The 20,361-nt window shown below is 51.5% G+C and overlaps 1 protein-coding gene across 7 annotated transcripts in view; it reads left to right on the forward strand.

Annotated features, from left to right (window-relative positions):
* ASTN2 (astrotactin 2) overlaps positions 1-19,952 on the forward strand; it is a 340,921-nt gene extending 320,969 nt beyond the window's left edge. For 6 of the 7 annotated variants that reach the window (XM_065695849.1, XM_065695846.1, XM_065695852.1 and 3 more), the window contains 4 exons: positions 11,780-11,880; positions 12,740-12,923; positions 19,362-19,574; positions 19,830-19,952. In XM_065695849.1, the coding sequence (XP_065551921.1) occupies positions 11,780-11,880; positions 12,740-12,923; positions 19,362-19,574; positions 19,830-19,863 (532 nt within the window). In that variant the 3' untranslated portion in view covers positions 19,864-19,952. The other variant, XM_065695847.1, reaches the window with a different exon arrangement.
* The last annotated feature ends 409 nt before the right edge of the window (positions 19,953-20,361 follow it).

Genomic DNA, 20,361 nt, shown 5'->3' on the forward strand with positions numbered 1-20,361 from the left:
TACCAGACGGGAATGGGAGTGAGTCCCAATGGTACGTGAATGTGTTACAAAAAGCCTTCCCACCCTGCCACCAACGAAGTACTGAGAAATAACAACAGGGTTTGAAAGGAAAAAAGAAAAGAAAGATGGGGGGAGCCGGATGGATTTGCTACCGGCCATGAGTTATTGCTCTTGAGCGTAAACTCAAGGGTATGGCTATGCTGGTAGTTTGCAGCATCAACCAGCACTCAGAAGCCCCCACTGCACTCAGTGCTGTGAATCCCTCTGGGAAAAGGAAATTCCTTCCTCAGAGGAGTTTTCTGGGTGAAAAACATGGGACAAAAATAGGGGTGAAGTAACTTGGCTGAGAATGTATAATGCTCAAACCAAGAGACAGTCCCAGCTCCATCCTGCCTGCCCAGCGCTGTCCCCTGGGCTGGGTTGTTTCACTTGGGCCCTGTTGCTGGTCCATGCTCGCTGGCCAGGCTGCCCTTCTCAATGAACATTGCTAGGATGGAGCACAACTAGGATGAGGTGTGAAGCTGAGGAGCAGGCGCAAGGGCAAATCACACCATCAAACATAAGTCTCCTGGACCAGTAGTATTGGTTAGAAGTTTTCCTGGACTTGGGATTGATGGAGCAGGGATGGAGGATCCATGCGTTAGCTCTAGCTGCAGAGGAGGAAGAACTGCTGCGAGTTGCAATCCTTCCATGTAGAAGGAAAAGCAAAGGGAGAAACCTGCGCGGATCAATGCCCCCTAAGCAACATTTGCAGGAGCATGAGGCTGGCTCTGCACCTCTGGATGCTCACAAGCGTGGCCATGGCAATGACGAGGTGCTCTCCTGAAATGAAGAGCAAGTCACTGGCCCCAGGGCAGGCCAACTGGAGGTAGCAGAGCTGTACAGCCATCATTTCAATAAAGAAATGATTCAAAGGGAAGGGGGTGGGGGAGAAAACCCCAAAACATCTGGTTTACTTCAAATCAGGGAAGATTCCTTTGCCTGCAAGGAATGTGTAAATCACGCCGGGCTGGGAGACGTACATAACCCTGCCTGAAAGCTCCCCTGCACTTCAAACGAATTCTAACGTGCTTACTGGGATTTTGTTTTTATTATTTGTTTCGGGTCCTCCCCACCACCCTCCTCCCTCCCTGCCTGTGGTGCTGTGAGAATCTCCTGCCTCTTGCCAGCCCCTTGCCCTGTTCCCTCCTGATTCAGGGCCTCAGGGCACAGAGGGACCTGGGGCTTGCTGCGCGCAGCATCCCTGCATTGCCACTGTCCTCCCCCTATGCCAACATCGTGGGGTCGTTGCAGGGACCCATTGGCTGCTCTTGCTGCTCCCATAACCCGGCACGGCGGATGTCTCTTGCTCATTTGGATCCTGGGATGCGGCAAACGGAGGCATCCCCCTCCTCTGAACAGTTCCCTTGTGGGCAGTTATTGTTGTCGTGCTTTGTTTTGCTTTGTTTCATGCAAAGGGTGAAGCTAAGGCTGGCCAACAGTGCTCGGGGACAAACCCAATGTGGATAGATCGACAGCCTCTGCTCGTAGGGGTGCACAACCACCTCCCCGTGCCAGCCTGCGAAGGTGACTGGCCCTGCACCAGCGGGACCACCCTCGGCCCCGCTCCCTGCAGTCAATGCAGCCCTTCACCATTCTTCTGAGGCTGTCAAGCAGGAGGCCCTATTGTGGTGGCTCGTATAAGAACAGTCAGCCATTGACTCGCTTGACGTGGACCACCCACTACTCCTCAGATGACACTGTCTTTTGAAGTCGCTACCAGCCGGGGCTGGATTTCAACCAGCAGCCCAGATGGAAGCCAAGCCCCCAGGACGATGAGAACAAGCCCTACCAAGGGGATCTCCAGGGGTAGCAAACTGTGGAGTGTCTGGTTCTTGTTTAGAATGACTGTGAGGTTGGGAGGGGCAAACGTTTCCCAATTTGCCAAGGGTCACAACCTTCCTCTCCCCACATCTCCCCAGGGCCGGCGATGGCCAAGCTTTGCAGAGCATCGGTAGGTTGAGCGGCTGGTATGGTGAGCTGTGAACATTTCCATTGTGGAGCTCACCGCAGGGGTCCAGGGCCTCGCTCCTCTCTCCTTTCTCCCTGGCACAACTGGAGGAAGAGTTTGATTTATTCCCTCTCTCCTTCTGAGCAGACTTCTCATCTCCTGCGGCCGCAGCCTCCCCGAGCCCTGCTGTCTCTTCATAGAAGCAGGATTGCAGCCATCCCAGAAGTAGCCTAAGGAAGGTACTAAAGTGATCTATTTCTCTTAGGAGAACACAAGGCTAATGCTTTCAGATGAGGCTGAGAGCCACCCAGCCATAGATCTGTGCAAAGAAGACGAGCAAAACCCCAGAGCGATGACTTACCCCTCAGCATGTAACCTTTATGGATCTGGAGGCTTTGGGGTGTCTGTGGCTGGGGGAAGAGGGGCAGGGTTGTCCCTGGCCTAATGGGAGAGCAGAAGGTGTTGCAGTGGGAGGGAGAGAGGATGCGGGTGCTGCCTGGGGATACCATGGCCCTGGGAGTGGAGAACTGGAGGGATTGATGGGTGTCACGATCCCGTGTGAAGGCTGCAGGGACATGTGGGATGCAGAGCCTGGGGAAAGCCCTCCCTGGCCATGCTGCACCCAGAGCAGCTCGATCCATCACCAGCTCCACTGATATTCTGCAACTGGAGCAGGGTGAACCCCTGCAGTTGGCAGCCTCTGGCATCAATCTGAGCCATGGCATGGGGGGAATTGTTCCAGCAGCACAGGGAGTCGGGGGCAGGTCGTTTGACCTTTTTCCAAGGGTTTTGTTTGGGATCTCCTGGAAGTCCCAGCAGAACAGGGAATGGTGCTCAACAGGCTGGAGTGAGCTGCTTTTGCTTCACTGGAGGCAAAAGCACCAGCTGCTAGTGGCTCAGCACCACCTCCTTCTGGTTCTTCTCTCCACCAGACGATGTTAGAATCACATCCTGGGTCACCTGGGACCTTCTCTGGCCTTGCCATGCAGAGCTGGGGAACACCTTGCTTCAAGCACTGGGATAGGCAGTAGAGACAGTGAAGAGCTGGCCCAGTTCTTGCTGCGTTGCATTTATAAAGCCCATCTGCAAATCTTCATCCTCACAGTCAGCAGGATGAAAGCAAGGCCACCGCTGCCAAGAAATACAGACCTCAAACACCCATTATCCATCCTCCCAGTGCTGGGAATTCCATAGTGACCCTGCTTTTTCTGCCATTGTCCTGTCCTCAGAATTCAGGGACAATCCCTGTGGGGTCTACTGGGCGTCTTAAAGCTAATAAAACACTTGCTGCTTGGAGCACGCCTAAAAGCTAAAGCCCCAAGTTTGCAACACAGGCTGAGTTAATGTTATCTCATGTCAGGGCAGCTTTTCTGGGTGTGCTGTTCTGCTGCTGCCATGCCAAGGAGCTGTTCTCTCACATGCACATCGCATCTCCACCAGCAGCTTTGTGCAGCTCTCCAGAGAAGCTGGTTCTTGGTGTAAAGCTGCCTCTAAAAGGATGTACTCTGAAAGAGAGCCACGCACTGGGGAAATAGAAACCTTTTTAAGGATGAGGAATGAGGGAGCAATTATCTACTCCTTGCCAGTGGCTGCAAGGAGCAGGGGTGACAAAGGAGGATATGTGTAAGGTAGAGAAAAGGGCAAGGGGGACGGGGCACTGCTGGTGCTCTCAGCCCTGGGGTGATGAAGGCACCCTATGGACACAGCAGCCAGGAGGGCTGCAGGGACCATGCTGCACCTTCTGGGGCGAATCCATGGCCCTGCTGACACCGGCTGGCATCTTTCCCTCGTTTCTAGTGAAACACGTTTTGGCCTCAGGCAGTCTTGGCACTGGCGCTTGCAAGGTGTCCGGCTGGCAAAGGGGCTCCTTGTGGGATCTTGGCCCTCCAACACAGGTATCATTCAGGAGCAGGGCTCCAGGGAACAGAAGGTGGCCTGTGTATCAAGGCCGTCTTTCACAGCCATGGCAGTACTGGGAATCGCTGCTCTAGTGGGGTTTATTGACAGAGTTTCGAGGGATATTGAGATGTTGCAGCTGCGGCTGGGAAGGTGAATGTCCTACCAGGGGTTTCTCTAGTGAGCGGGCAATGGATCCAGGCAGTAGCCATAAATGAGCAGGGCTTTTAATGAATTTCTTTCTTTCGCTTTTGTCCTTGTTTTGGATCTTGTTTGACAGGGATCTGAAACAAAAAGATTGATGAAGCGCTGTGAGGAGTGAGAGCTGAGTGAAACTGCATTATAGCTTGGCTCAGGCGTGCAGCATCTGCGTGCGTGCAGGGGGGAATCAGGGGGAGCAGCACTGACACCTTGCCTGCAGCAGGTTTTGGCTCTCCATGGTCTTGTAGCTCAGGAGACAGCGAGCAAGCCTAGGAGACCTGGAGCAGCATGCGATGCTGACCCAGTGCCATGTGGAGAGAGCATCTCAGTGCCAAAAGTCAGGGAGCAGCATTTTCGCATTCCTCAGCTTTCAAGCTGATATGACTGGAACTGAGCTACCTTGTTCGTGCTACCTTGTGTACAGACGTGTCCTATGAGCCTCTCCTCCTTCTCGTCATCTCCCCGGTGCCACCCAGTTTCCAGGGGACGGCAGCCACTGCCTCAGGCAAATCCTGGTGTTGGGTAAGAAGGTATCTGATGCTGCTTTAGTTTCTGTGTCTCTTGTGCAGGGGTGCATGGTAGCAGTGGGGTTTGTGGTACATGCTGTGGGTGCTGGAGAACACCTCAGTGGTAGGATGCTGTGACACCAAAGTGGCATGTCCCTTGTTGCATCCCCATAATGCAGCAGCATTAAGTGGCCCTGTCCTCCCCATGGCAGCCCCCATGAGAAGTACCATGCTCTCAAGTCGGTGTTTTGGAGCATGGACATAGCATCAGCTGCAATTCAGGGTCACCTTGCAGGGTGGGTAACCCTGGGTGACTTTCCCAGGGTTGCCACAGAGCAGAGGTGGACCCAGGGCTGTGCCAGCCTGTCCCCAGCCCCACTTGAGCAAGCAGTCTCTTATCCTGCTGAGCATCCCATGCTCTTCCTCCTGCCAGGAGTATTTGATGGGCACTGGTTTATACACCTCCAAAAGGCATCAAACACCTGAGGTATGTTGTGGCAGGTACATTTGTTTCCTTCCATCTGACAACGGTGCTCGGGTATTGTTGGGAGGCATCTGTTGAAGGGTAACGATTAGTCTCACGGTATTTGCTGTCCTGGAAAAAAAAAGGTGTGAATGGCGAGAACAGTTTTCTGACAGCCTCATGTATTCGTGTAACAGCAAAGCTTCATGCTCTGCTGTGACACCAGTGTCGCTGCTAACCTGTTCCTCCATCACACTGATGGGAGCAAGGTCACTTGTCGCAGATGGTTAAAATAAGCCCAGTTATAAAAGGTACTTTTCTTGGGTGGTAGAACTGTGAGGAGAGCTTTCTAAAAGATGGTTTGTGTTCAAGATGGCTCTGTGCACTGTTCCCTTAGTGCGGTGCAGGCTCTGCAGAAAGGCAGAGCCAAAAATGATGCCTGTGCAAAACAGAAGCCATGGGTCCTTTTGCGGAAGAGGTGGGATGCATAAGCAGCAGTTGGCGGGTAGCAGGTTGGTGTTGCCTCCCTTTGTGCCCTCTTCCATGATGAGCTGCTTCTCCTCTCTTTCTTTTCCACAATGAGCTGTTCCCTCTGTGCTGGGACAGCCTGAGGTCACAGCACAGCCCCTTGTCCTCAGCCCAACACCCTATTCCTGCCAGGCTTCAATGCCCTAACAGGAGCATCTGATTGCTGTAGTATTTGTGATGGTGCCAGCCTGGAAGACAGCACAAGGATGTCCACTGCTCTGTAAAGCTTAGCCCAAATCCCAAGCCTCCAGTGGAGCCATTGGTAGGGATGCAGTGTGGTCATGCCAGGGTACCGCCTTGCTTTCTAGTGCCATAGACACAGGCATGGCATAAGCGATCAGCCCAAAGTCAGAGCCCAGCAAAGACACCAAGGAATCCTCTCCTTCTAAAACCCACTCCCTGCTCTTTGTCTGCTTGCTATTTGCTGCAGAGACTTGAGGGGGTTGTTCTCATTTACCTTTCTAGATGATTTCAAATGGCAGAGTTGCCAATAAGCTGAGCTGCATTCCTGTGGCTTGTGTGGATGGGCTGCTTTTTACTGGATTTGATTTCTTTTTAAATTGTAATGGGTTCTGAATTGGGAATGCTTGCACTAAGCACACCCACCCCTTCCCATGCATGCTGCTGACAGGCGAGCTCCACTCCTGCTCCGTGGCCATCAATGAAAGTGCCTGGGAGGCTCAGCAGGAGATGTGTGAGCCCATGGTGGGGAGACGGCAGTGATGGGTGCCCTGTGGACCATGCACACCCTGTGGCTTGCAGCTGAAGTTAAAGCACCCATAGCTCTGCTCCTCCCCACAGCACCCCTGGGCTCCCCCGCCTTGCAGGAATAGTCTTCCAGGGAAACTTGGGGTAAATTTATTGCTGTTTTTAGCAGCCAGAAGAAGCTTTGCTACACTCACCAAAATGATGCTGTGCTGTGAGTACTGGGATAAAGAATCACACACCCCCTGTCAGCCTTCCCATCTCTGGGCTGCCTCCTGCAAGCCCCTCATCTTGTCTGGGAGCTGAAGGTACTACAAGATTGGGAGAGAATAGTTTGTGCTCATGGGTCCCCCAAACATAAAGATGTGTGCAGCATTTGTGGTACTCTTCCTGACTGCTCTGCTCTGCACTTTCCTCTGTCTGGGCACATTCAGAGCGTTGCTGGCCCCAGGTCCCTCACGCTCAGTCCCCATGCTGACATGACAGAGGAGCAGAGACACAGGGATTGCCAAGAGCTGGTCCATCGAGAGCTTTTAAACAGGGGCCTCTGACTTGTTTTTCAGCTGGAACAGGAAGCAAGAAGGGCTGGCAAAGCAGGGGTGTGATGTGTGCGTGTCAGCACGCTGGACCAGCCTCTGCAACGCTGGTTGAATGTGAGCCCAGAGACCCTGGGCTGTGCAGAAGGCATGGACAAGCTGTGATCCACAAGAGGGTGATGGCAGGATGTGCACGTAACACCGAGGTGATGCCACACAGGTTGGGATCTGTGTTTTTGTGCTCAGCATGACAGGCAGTGGTACCCACACTACCAGGCGAGAGGGAATCCAGTGCACTGTGTGACAGTGGCCAGGTCTACCCTGCACGCAGCTCCTGGAGCTAGAAACAGTCTTGTGGCCGCAGGAGCAAGGTGCTGAGCCCAGGCTTATCAGCCAGGCTCCAGCCAACTGTCGAGAGCATCTTGTGGTTGCATCACTTTGGAAAGCATGAGACCATATTTCTGCTGGGCTCTGCAGCCGCACCTCTGCCTTTTCTTCCATTCGTGTGGTGCAGGGGTTTCCTTAGCACAGCACAGGTTTGTCCCACAGCCATTGCTTTTGGATGCAGCCAGCTACTTGCAGGCACCCAGTTACTTAGCATGGGTGTTTGGCACCTGCAGGACTTGGACTCCTTATAGGACCCATATCTCAGCAGCCCAGACAGCCTGTTTGTAGTACAGCTTCTCATCGAACAGCTACACAAGCCTAAAGGCTTCAGGAAGAGCAGAGCACAAGGGAGAACAGAAATGCCTGTGGTATCTCTATGGGTTATAAAGACATCAGCCGCCAAGCTAAGGAAGGTCAGATGCAGAAGTTCTTATCTCTCTTCCCGCAAGTAAAGATCATGAGTAAAGCACTCAAACATGAGTATCATGAGAGGAAGTGAAAAAAACATGAGCTGACATTGGTGTCTATAAATAAATAACATGTTCTGGGGCTTCATTCTCAGCCTTAGAAGTAGTAGAGCCTTAGTGCCTGTAGAAGTTAGTATTTTGAGTTATTTTTTTCTCTTCACTGAGAAACATTTAAAATAGAAAACTAGAAAAATAGAAACATTTCTATTATTTTTCTATTCTTTAATATTCCTTATTTTAAATGCAATTAACCATCTTCCACACTCATTGGATTCCAGGAACCGGAGCTTTCACATCCCCCTCTGCTTTCTCTTCTTCCCCCAAGAAGCATCTTGAGCCTAGTGATAAAATCCAGGCTTCAGCCAATGCTGGGTGGGGTATCTACAAGGAAGGTGTTGACATTTCATGAGGCCAAATGTTAATTGCCTTCTCTCCCTCTCTAAAAGTTCCTTCAGGTCCCAATAGGTTTGAGTTTAGTAGTAAACATTTAAGCAGCATTACTTTATAGGACTTCATCCTATGTTTTGCTGCAGAGGTGGCAGCGTTTCCAGGCATGGAGGGCTGATCTCTGCCAAGAGCATACGTGCTTGGAGTGGTGAAATGCTCTTTGGGACCTCTTTGGGCAAAATATGTCTTAGTATTTGTAGAAAAACAAGTGTTCATGTGTGCTCTTACTGAAGGCACTGATGGAAAAGAGGATCAGCTGTGAGACAGTAGCAGGTAGCCCCAAGCTCCTTTGTGAAGCGCAGGAGAACATGAGAAACCATCGTGAGGAAAGTTGATTGCTAAACAAAACACCTCCAGGTTACGAGGGAGGCTCTGTCAGGTCATAGCTACCATATGGCATTCCAGGTTGTCTGATGTGTTTCAGGCACTCAGTGTGGGTCTGGGACCTTTTTGTTTCTGGCTTTGACTTCACTCCAGAGATCGTCTGCCTTGGGCAGAACACTCAGAACCACTCTTCGGCCTCATTGTTTTTGTTTTGCAAATTATCAGGGTTGGCATCATCAGGTGCAGCTCCATCATTGTCGGTGGGGATGCTGCCTGCTTCGGTCCTTGGCTCAGAACACTGGACTCCAGCCCACCACGTGCTCTGCTCAGCTCCCTCCCTCAGTCGCGCTTGCTGCAGCTTTCCCCTTGTTTATATGCAGACCTCCCCATCCCTCCCGTGTGGTTGTGCTCCCTCGTGTCCCACCACCTTTGTGCCCTGTTGGGTCCCATGCTGGTCCTATCCCTGCTGGTGGCACCTCAGTTGCATCTGCTGGAGGTTTCTTTTAGATGCAGTAAGCAAGATCCTCCCGTTAATACCAGGTTTATTCTGAGCTGCAGAACTTTGCACTCTCTTCTCTTCATTATTGTCTGCTTCTGGGAATAAAAGTAAAACATAAACCCCAGCGCTCTGCACCATTAATTGCCCATAAGAGTGTTTTGCTGAGTGGTCAAGTGGTTTGAGAGCAAGATTGGAAACCATCATCTCCTGAGTTTCCAAACTGTTCGTGTCACCGAGCCTCTCCGGGGCACGATGCTTCACCCCGTGTGTCTCTGTTTACCACCGATAAAGCAGAGCTATTAATACTGCTGTGCTTCAGGGTGATCTTTTGGACCATAATTAATGTTAAAACCTTCTGAGATCACTCACTGGAAGGAGCTGGAGAGGTGCAGAGGGCTGTGTGCTGCCAACCAGCTTCCACCAGAACTGGATTTATTGGTGCTGATTCCAAAAGATCTCATTCCGAGTGAATGGAAATGAAGAGCTTTCCTCTCAGGTTCTTGAAAGCGGGCTGGTTTCAGGTGAGATAAAGCAAGTATTTTTCTTTTTCTTCAAAAAAAAGTGGTTTTGAGCAGATCAAAATCACTTTGATTCTGAAGTTTTCCATTTACATTTTGGGTTTTTTTCTTCTATCATCTGAAAAAAAAATGATGAAATGAAGGGCTTGTTTGTTGATAAGTATTTTTTAACCCAGGTCTGACCAGTACAGATGCTCTTGCTCTTGGCAGCTGAATGACTTTGTTCCTGTGTGTGCTGGGCAGAGGGCAAAAGTGCAGTCAAAGGGCTAACATAGGTCTTTAACATCACCCAGAGGGGTGGATATGCTTTAACACCCAACCGATCCTCCTGACCCCCCTGGCGATGGAATAGGTGATGTGGGCACTAATTGCTGAATATTACAACTGTGTTGGGATAAAAGTCTGCTGTTTTTCATGGAAAGTGCTCTGGCACTGATTGCTAATGGAGCTTTGCTGCCTGAGCGGCTACAAGGCAGAGCAGAGGTTACACATTAGCTGTGCCCACCCACAACAACCCAGCCGCTGTGGCTAAGCAAGTGGCCCCAGGATGGGGATGGAGAGCAGCTCGCAGCGGTAACCTGCATGCTGAGCCCTCTTACTGCTTGTTGTGCTTACACTGATGAGCAAGAAGAGCGTTGCCCAGCTCTCTCAATGCAGAATTCCTCTTCTCACTGGGGCTGAGGTCCCCCCACCCAACACTGGGTGCTCCTATTGCTGTTGCTTTCTGGGCCTGGAAAGAGAGGGATTCATGCTGCCAAGCTGCAGAGACACATCCCTTACCTGCTTACAGCAGGAGACTCCTTACTGATCTTGAACCTTTTGTCTGCTGCAAGGAGGTGGTACATCTGGAATGGGATGCTGAAGTTAGACTCCTGCCCTAAATTCACTATTACCCTATTGCTCTGTGGCTGTCCCTTAATTATAGCAGGAGAACAGCCTGTGTGTGGTACTTGTGAAGCTGTGGGCATCCTTCCTGAGCTGCTCCCACTCCGAGCAACATTCCTTGTAAATTAAGGAAAACGATGTCGTGCCAAAGAGTTAAATAGCATCTCCATGGGTGACCTGAGAACGTGCGTCCTCTGCGTGGCCCAGCTTAGTGAAAACGGGTGTTGCCCTACACACAAGCTGATTCCTTGGCAGGCTGCTGGCATCCTTTCAGATAGCAAGTATTGTTAAGGAACTAAGGCTAATTGTTCAGGGAGAATGGGTCCTGTGCTGGGAATTGCTACTGTGCAAATGGCAGCTCTTATCAGGCACGTGTGTGGGGTGCAGCCGGGAGGAGAGAGGAGGCTCGTGTGTGGGGTGAGGATAAGGGAGGCATTGCTCTGTCCCCATTAAGGATGCTGGGAAGTTAGGACCATTCCTTAAGTAAATACACCCCAAAGGTCTCAATCCCATTTAAGCTTCAGCTGCTTTTATGGGACTCTTTACACTCACTTGCAAGAGCTGCTTGGGTTTAGGATTAGGAGCGGGGCTGTGTTGTCTCTTAGGAGCTGGGTACCCCAGCACCAGGCATCTCCAACCTCTGAGGGGTTCAAGCCAGCTCCTGCACTTTGTCAAAGCCAGCTGGAGTTTCCATGCCTGGCTTGGAGTGAATAAATATGAACCAATGCCTTTTAGGAGAGTGGACAGAAGATTGTCACCCCTGCTGCGAAAAAGCTTTTGGAGCTTTGATACTCTGACCAGGGCTCTGTGCTCAGCATCCCCGGACATCCCATGCAGCCACAGCCTGTTTATTGAATGCTTCATCCAACACAAAAGCCATATTTTACTGTCAGATGCTCTCCATTAGCTTCGAGTGCGAAATTATCATTCCCACCCTTTTACCAACCCCACCCTGGTGGGGAAATGAGGGAGAAAACAACCTCAAGGCCGTTCACAGAATGTGTACGAGCTGTCACTTGTCAGCACAGAGCCCGCTTACACCAGGAATTACTGCTCAGTCTCAGGAGGGCCGCAGAGGAGCCCGGCTTGCAGACGCCAGAGCATTATAACGTTTGCATCAGCACATGGCAAAGCAACCCTGGAGGTGTTTACACCCTCTTGCAGTCAGGCAGCTGCAGGGTGCAGCCCCACAGGGCTGCCAGGGATGGAGGGGGTCCATTGTGCTGCATGGGGATGTGGTGGCCTCCTGTCCCTGGGTGCTCTCCTGTTCTAAGCCCATCTCACATGTCCTTGAGATGCCAAACCCAACTGATAGGAGCTTGGACCCCATTCTTCCTTCCTCTTGTGAAGGCCGGTTCCTATAACAACCTCATGGTTTGGGACTGGGGGATAAAGACATTGTTTTCCTTCTCCTTCCTGCCTTCCAGATTTACCCTTTATGCAGTGGATACGCGAGGGAGACACTCAGAGCCGAGCACGGTCACCCTGAGGACAGCCTGCCCGCTGGTAGATGACAGCAAGGCAGAAGGTCAGTGTTCAGGTGCCTGGTTTGCCATGACAAAAGACATTTCCTGCTAATTTTGCTTTGCCTCTATTGAGCCCTGAGTGTTTGGGAGGATGCTGGTGGCAGCTGGTTTGGTTCCGAATCAGAAACACCAGTAAAAGCCCAGCCACTTTTGCACATCTGCATTTTTGGGGTTTGAAGCCAATACCTTTTGTTCTTATGCTCAGAAGAGCATTTGGCTGCTTTCAGATTTAAAGATTCCTCTATGTGAAAGGCAGGTTACCCTGTTTTCTTTCTTCCTTGCCTCCTATTCTGAAAAGCACACAAAAGGAAGTTTTGATTAATGCTTTATTCCGTGTTCTTGATGAGCATTACCAGGAAAAATGAGCAAACGGGAGACTACAGAGAAGGAAGGGAATGGAGTTTTTGTGCATTTTTCAACTCTAAAGAAAGATCCTTTTCTACAGCAGAGTTCACCCTCTTGTTTAAGACATCTGAGCGGCTCTAGTAGATACCACAAAGATGATGTGCAGTATTTGTGGCTGAAGTACCATCTTGTTACCAACAGGGTTGTATTCTTCCTATCCTTTAGCATCATAGCCGTGCAATTGCTTTTGTTCTGGTGAATTAGGGAAGGGCATGCCTGCCCTACATGAGAGGGTAAGACTGTGTTTGCAGCCCTCCTCCTCTTCCCATTCCTTCATGGAGTATTGCTGGAGTCTTTAAATGCTTTCCCAGTCACCAGATACTGCTGCAGGCAATCCCAAGGGACCAGCAGCCACCCCAATGCTCACCCCTCCTGCCAGCCCTGCCAAAGGCTTCACTCCTCCTGTGTTAGCACCTCCTGGCTGTTCATTAATCCCATTCCCCTGATCCTTTCCAGAGATAGCTGACAAAATCTACAACCTCTACAACGGCTACACCAGTGGGAAGGAGCAGCAGACGGCCTACAACACACTGATGGAGGTCTCCGCTTCCATGCTCTTCCGAGTCCAGCACCACTACAACTCCCACTACGAGAAGTTTGGAGACTTCGTGTGGCGTAGTGAGGACGAGCTGGGGCCCAGGTACCTGTCCCTTCCCTGCACTCTCCCCTGCACCAGTGCCTGGAGCACACTTCTGCTTGGCCACTGTGTATGTGACCCTCTCTGCCTTCTCCTTGTATCCAAGAGAAGTCCCCTTTTGGTGGTCACAAAGCTGTCATCCCCTAGGACCACCAGGTCCCACTCAATCTTTGGATGAGTGGTTATGGCAGACATAGCAGCTTGGAGGTCTTTGGATGGGTGTCTGTGGGACATGTAGCAACCAGCCTGAACCAGGTAGGTGATAGTGCAGATGAGCTGGGTGTGTTGGAAGAGCTGAAGGGGATAAATTAGGCCTGCAACAAGAGCGTAAACTGGGACCAGCTCAGATCCTCTTCAGTTGCAGAGCCGTGGTAGATGAGACCATGGCTGCCCCAGGGTTCAGAGATGTCCTGATGAATTGCAGGGTGGATGATTGGAAAGGGTGACTGAGGGGATGGGGCCAACATGCAGCAGGTATGTATGTGTTGAGTGGTGTGTCCACCAAGCATTAGGTACCAGGAGCTGCAGTACAGAGGCAGCTGTACACGTCAGGGTGTTTGAAGAATACAGGGCAAGTCCATCTCTATGCTGTAGTATTCGTGCATGCCAAAGAGCCAGGTAATGAGGAGCAGCAGAATCCTTCCTGGGCAGTTTTTGCTGGTGTCAAGGAACATGATATGACCTCCAGGACCAAAGTGGATTCTGCGCCCAGGACAGATCCATTCTGCCATCCTGCATTCACATTGGCTTCCTCCACACCCAGGCAAGATTCCCTGTGGACACTGAGAGGACCACTTGTCCCACATTTAGCTTTGGGCTCCTGTTACCTCCTCGTGTGGTTGGGGACATGTGTGGCAATGCAAACACCCTGCTGCAGGGGGATTGATCCTATGCAAAAACAGTTTTGAGCCCCTGGAAGGGCAGAGCTGAGGTGCTGGTGAACAGATTATTACCTGTGTGTGTAGAGTGACTGTTCGACACCATCAGAGGGATCAACGCTTGAGCAATCAATATGTGATAAACTTGGCTCTTCTAAATAGTATCTTTCATGAACATTTCCTTCTATTTATTTCTCTATCTATCTGCCTTGACGTGTGTTTATTCTCACAGTGGTATATGGTTGCCATACAAACCATAAATGTTTCCAAAATTCCCTTTTCCACCTTCCCTCTGTCCCAAAAGAATAATTCAGCTTGCTGATATAGGCACTAGAAAGGTCCTCCTAAATTTTAGCCCTGTGGTGCCCCTGACACCGTGCAAGGATGCCAGCAAATGCACAGCACCTCATCTGTTACCGCTATACACCTTTATAGAAGTATTTCCTCTTTGCCATACGTTTCATGCCCCGAGGAGGACTGGGAGAGGATTGGTTCTGCATCTGCAAACCCCATTGACTCTAAGATATCAAAGGTACATGAAGTACATTGCACCCAGGATGCAAAGGCCAGACTGCCACCCAGCCCTTTGGGAAGCATTCTGTTTCCATCTGCTTGTTTGACACTGCTGAGGATCTGCCCATAACACCAGATGACGGCTCCTCACAACAGTTTATATCCCTCCTGGACACAAATCCAAGCTGGCCTGGGGCTTGCCCTCCTCCAGAGATGACCTTGGCCATAGTTTCTTTGGTAGTTCATTAGCCTCTGGCACAGAGCTATCCTCATCCTCCCCACTGCCCTCCTCCTCCTTTGATGACACTGCAGACTCCTTTGATGACACTGCAGACTCCTTTGTCCTTTTCAGTTGTTCCTCTCTCTTTAAATCCCTGGGAACCATCAGCCTCTTCTTACAGACCTTTATTTCCTCCGTTACTTGAGACCCAACACGCTCACTGAAGGATGCTATCTAACCTGATACCTGCATCAAGCCATGAGAGTTACAAGGTGACATTTAAACTGCCCATCTTTCCTGACTGTACCACACTACATCTAGAGCCAGTGGTCGATTCGGCTGCTGTCTGCCTCCCTCACCAAGCCAGATGAGCTCCTAGCGGTGTCCCTGTTCTCTGCTTGAGCAATATGTGACTTGCAGCCAAGGGGAAGCATCTACAAACACCATAGCAGTCAGTGCCAGGCCCTTGACAAGAGCAAAGCTCTGCCATCCAGCTTGGACAGAAGCAGAGGCACTGACGTAGCAGGAGGAGAGTAAGGATGTGCCAATGCAGGCCACCTTGTGACACGATTGGAACTGACAGCTTCTTCTCCTTCCCAGGGGGACGTTCATTTTCCTACCTTGAAATGTTTATCAGATGAGCCTCAGCTTCGCAGTAAATGTTCCCTCATAAACCGGAGCGACAAGAGGGAAGTTGATTGCCGCTGTGTAATAAATACATCACCCCAGAGCCCTCGTGAGCCCAGTTTCCATGAAAGCCGCAGGTTACTGCAAACAGCTGCTTGCGAGGAGCCATGCTGACAGCCAGATGTCCCAACCAGACCGTTTACATTAAGGAGACGTTAAAAACTTAGCTCATAGGTGGCCCTAAACCAGGACTTTCTGTGGTCAGCAGCATCTTGGCACCTGGCTTGCCTCTTCCTGCTAGTCTCCTTTAGCAACAACAAACCCTTTCCTGCTTCCCTTCCCAGTCCTCTTGCAGACACGGAGTGAATCTCACAGAGTTAATTTGTTCCAACAAAATCTGTCTAAAGCAGTGAAGGTTTGATGCTACTGTGCATTCAGACCTTTGGATGTGTGCAGCCAGAGGGCTTCCTGACACAGCAACAGGGAGGTTTCTGTATTAGTTTCTCTCGCTGTGTTTTCAGGACAATTCTGATGACCACTGGCTTTATGAGGAGGCAGGACAAGTAATTAAGTTTAAATCTTCCTTCCATGCCCCTACTTGTGGCCTCCAGCAACAACCAGGGGTCAGGATGTGGCATCAGCCCAGGGCTTGCAGCCTTTCCTTTGCTGGAGCAAGTCACCAGGCAGGCAGCTGGGACAGTCACAGGGGATGAAGTGCATCTCCAGAGCAGCTGCCTTCTGGTACCGAGGAGGAATGCAATGTTCTGATGGGAGGCTGTGATAAGGGGCCATCAAGTCCTGGACTCATTGTCCTCCCTTATGAGGGTCTGACAGACCCAGGTCAGTCCTCAGTAGAGTGGAAAAATCTGTATTTATGACAAAATCACCCCATATGGGAGCACAGCAGCCAGGCAGCAGTCCTGGGAATATCATCCTCCCTCTACCCCAGGTATCATTTCTTCTTTGCTTCTTTATTCTGGTTCATTCCCTTTTAATACCTTCCTCCTAGGTGAGACAAGGCAAGGTTCTGATGGCTCTGGATACATTTTCATCCCACACCAGCCCTCAACGCGAGTGATCACTGGCCCCTCTGCATCTGGGGGCAAATGTCCCTGTGGGAGCACCCCTGGGCTGGGCAGAGCAGGACATAGCATGTCTCCTGCTCTTGGTCACGTCCTTGCGGAGCTGGGGCTGGCAACCAGGGACCTCGGTGCCCTGTCCCCTGTGCAATCACTGCACTGCACTCCCTTGCAGTGGGGCCACTGGTTCATGCACGAGCACTTGGAAGATGCGCTGGCAGCACCCATCCCCTTTCCTCTCCCCCACCATGCCACAAGGTACCACAGAGGGAAACAGCCATATAGAGCCTATTTTTAAATCCCCCTCTTCATCATTTATGACTGTGGCTGTGATCTCCTAAATCCATCATAGAAGTGGAGACCAAAATCAGTCCCTGGCTGGCGCTGACTTAAAACAACAGCCCCTGTGGTGGGCACGTGGTAGGTGGGATTGCTCATGCCAATGTGGGGGCACCCCTTGGCTGGGATATGGGGTGAGGGGAAAGGGTTTGCTTCATCCCTTTGGGGGCTGAGAGCTGGGGGTTTGGCCACAGGCAGCTCCCCCCTCACTCACTCCTCTCCCTGTTCCTGCCCTTTAATAAGGCAATAAATTACCGTTCCTGGCAGGGATGAGGTTGGTCAGCATTTAGGAAGATTTCATTTCCAGGATTTGAAAAGGTGGTCGTTCTGACCCGACAGCCCTCCACAGGGAGCGCTTGGGTAATACCCAGGCCTTGATTTATGGTGTTAAATTGGCAGCCCAAGAACTGCTCCTGTAATTTATTACCCCACTTCACCGGAGAGCCTCTCTTTTCCCCTCACCCGCTCTGGGTCTCCTTCTCCTTAGTTGTTTTAAGAGGGAACAGCTGACAGCCGAAAGCTAAATCTAACATTTACACATGACTTCATTACCCCACTAACATAAATGACTCAAAGTGGTGAAACCCATTAAAACTGGGGCTTTTTGGCACTGGGCACTGAAAGCCAGGGGCCTGATTCCCTCCCTCCCCATCACCCTGTCTCCTCCTTGACCACAGTGCAGTGTGTTTTCAGCATCCTCGTAGCACCAACCCATTGTGTGCTGCATCCCAGCCTTAAACACTGATTCTTTCCTGGGAATGACTGCACCAAGCACGCCTGCAGATGCAGTGGTGTGTGAACAGTAAGTTGAAGTGATGAGAAGGAAGGAGACAAAGAGAAGAGTTTGGCCATCACATGTACAGGAATGTGCTGGGCAGTCCACTCCTTGTGTTATTTAGGGCCAAGCTGTGGTTATCACCACTGGGGTTTGCCTCAAGGGCTCATCATGGCCACTCGTTGTTGCTCCCTTCTTGCTATGGCTGGGAAAGGCCTTATGGAGTAGGTCTGGGGAAAATCATTGGGTTGTTTGGGTGGCCTTCAGGTGGATGACTTCCCCATGTCAGTTGTCACATCAAAGTCCATCCTAGGAGCTGACCATGGGCTCATGGCTCTAAGAGGTCAGACAGATACTCATCAAGGCAGGTTGTTCCCAGCAATGAAATGGCACAGATGAGGGTGTTTGGTCCCATCCAACACCAGTGACTGTGATCTGCTGAAGTTTGTTCACTGTAGTGACAGTCACTACAGACCTTGCTGAGCTGAGCTTTACTCGATCAGTACTGAAAGCATCTAATGCCATCGTAGGATATCATAGCATCTGCAGCAGGTATGAGGCAGTGGAGGGCCTGTTCTCAGCAGTGGGAGCACCAGATGCCGCAGAAGGTCAGGTGGCTGCTATGAAGAGTAGGATGAGTAGAGGATTCTGTCAGCTGAGCTCAGCTCAGCCCATGACACCGTTATTATATATGTGTGTATAGCTAATGACTCAAATTGCCTAGTCAGGCTTGTCTTCATACATTAAATCAACACATGGGTACCACGTAGTGTGGTCCAAGAATGACCAACTCCCTTTACTCTTCCATTCCCCTGTAAAGCAGACCTTGATCCCATCACCCTGGGGATGGAGCAGGGCAGTTTTCCACACGCAGCGCTGGAGGAGCAGTGGTTTACTACAGCCTTTCATCCACTGTTTCTGCTCTGCAGGGATTGGTCTGTAGCTGTTTGGGATGCTGGGATGCTCTCTTGCCTCCTGCCACCGTCTCTGCCCTCTGCTCCGGCCCTGGGTGGCTCCAGGCAGCCCTTCCCTGGCGTCCTGTCGCCGGGTGCCTGTGGGTGCATCGGGCTCCCCCCGCACTGCAACACCACTCAGCTTTCATAACCAACTAATCCCTGTGTTTGTGCCTCGCTGCCCCTGACATAGCATTATCGGGAATTTACATTCCTGCAGGAACTGCGAAATCCCCAAGCCCTGAATCCGGAGCTTTCCTGTGGCACCCAGGGGAGAGGAAATAATCTGTGATCTTGCGACTTTCAGGCCACTGGAGTAAACCCTTTTCCCCTCCCTTTGATTTAGCACTTTGCAGGCTCCCACGAGGGGATTCTCGGTTTCTTATGGGTTTATTTTGTTTTGTCTTCATGTGGTGTGCTTTTTCCCCTCGCTTTTCTAGTGTCAGTCCTTTTGGGCCATTTGCCTCCTGGGGACTTGGGAAAACAGGGAAGGGAGGGCTGGGCTCATCAATAGGGTACTGAGGGTGTCACCAGGGTGCATGGGGACTAGCACATGTGCTGGAGCCTGTCAGAGCACGTAGTGGTGATGGTGACCGTATAGCAAGGGCAGACAGTGACCCTGTGCACCCAAGCTGCTCTTCTGGGTCAGGCCTGAGGTCCCTCCAGCCTGGCGCTGTGGAATAGTAGATACACCCAGAACATCTGAGCAAAACAGGGCTTCTCGCTTGAAATGGGAAGGACAATGTCAGCCAAATGGGTCTCATGCATTCTTCATAGAAACATAGACTGGTTTGGGTTGAAGGGACCTTAAAGCTCATCCAGCTCCAACCCCTGCCACGGGCAGGGACCCCTTCCACTGGAGCAGCTTGCTCCAAGCCCCTGTGTCCAACCTGGCCTTGAGCACTGCCAGGGATGGGGCAGCCACAGCTTCTCTGGGCACCCTGTGCCAGCGCCTCAGCACCCTCATAGACAGAGCTGGTGGTGGACCCCAGAAGCCCTGCCTCCTGGTCTCTTTGCACTGCCCGCACTGCTCTGTCTCTATCTCTGTCCCCTGCAGGAAAGCACACCTGATCCTGAGGAGGCTGGAGAAGGTCAGCAGTCACTGCTCCACCTTGCTACGCAGTGCCTACATCCAGAGCCGCACCGAGACCATGCCCTACTTGTTCTGCCGCAGCGAAGAGGTCCGGCCGCCCGGCATGGTCTGGTACAGCATCCTAAAGGACACCAAAGTAACGTGCGAGGAGAAGATGGTCTCCATGCTGCGCAACACGTACGGGGAGTCCAAGGGGCGGTGAGGGAAGGTGCAGGCCTGGAGCTGTGGGAGGCAAAGGGACTCTGAGGAGTCGAGGACTTGTGATAATGCTGAGTGCTGGTGGGGTTTGGGGACGGGTGGTGTTTGGAGGGGTTGGAAGGGGACAGCGAGGCCAAACAGGACTTCCTCACGCAGACAGCAGAGAAACAAGAAATCAGCAAGTTGGACTTTTAATTTCTTTTCCTTTTTTTTTTTTTTTTTCAATTTTTCAAGAGGAAAAAAACCAAGAAGAAATTCCCTAATTTGACTCTGCATCAAAGCCTCTCCTTTTTAAATCTTTTCTTACTGAATTTCCTGGACTACACGCTCCAAAACCCTTGACAGGAGGAGATAACGTGCTGGAAGCCAGCGTCAGGCAGAGGGGAGCTGCTGGGCACAGGGTGACCCCCTCCCTGCCTCTGGGGCGAGGGACCCCGGTGCAGTGGTGGCCGAGGACGCAGGAGGAGGTGGCGCGGGTGGCCGGTGACACCGCACTGCCAGCCAGGATGCCCGGATTGGGATGCCAGGCGGGTGCCGGGATGCTGCAGGCAAGCTGGGCTTTTGTACCACTGCGAGTCGATGGAGCGGCTCCGTGCGCAGCCGGCGCCCGGCAGCTTGTGCTGTGCATTAAAGGTTCATATTAAGTCCATCTCTGCTGCCTCCTTGGTGTTTCTTCCTGACACCACCTCAGAGCTGCTTGGGCGTTCGCAGGGCTTCAGGACCAGGTATCACTGATGGCTGTTCCTGGGATGTGTCCCTCTACTCG

The sequence above is a fragment of the Lathamus discolor genome, chromosome 15 (genome assembly GCF_037157495.1).
Source record: "Lathamus discolor isolate bLatDis1 chromosome 15, bLatDis1.hap1, whole genome shotgun sequence".
In the NCBI taxonomy this organism is placed as follows: domain Eukaryota; kingdom Metazoa; phylum Chordata; class Aves; order Psittaciformes; family Psittacidae; genus Lathamus; species Lathamus discolor.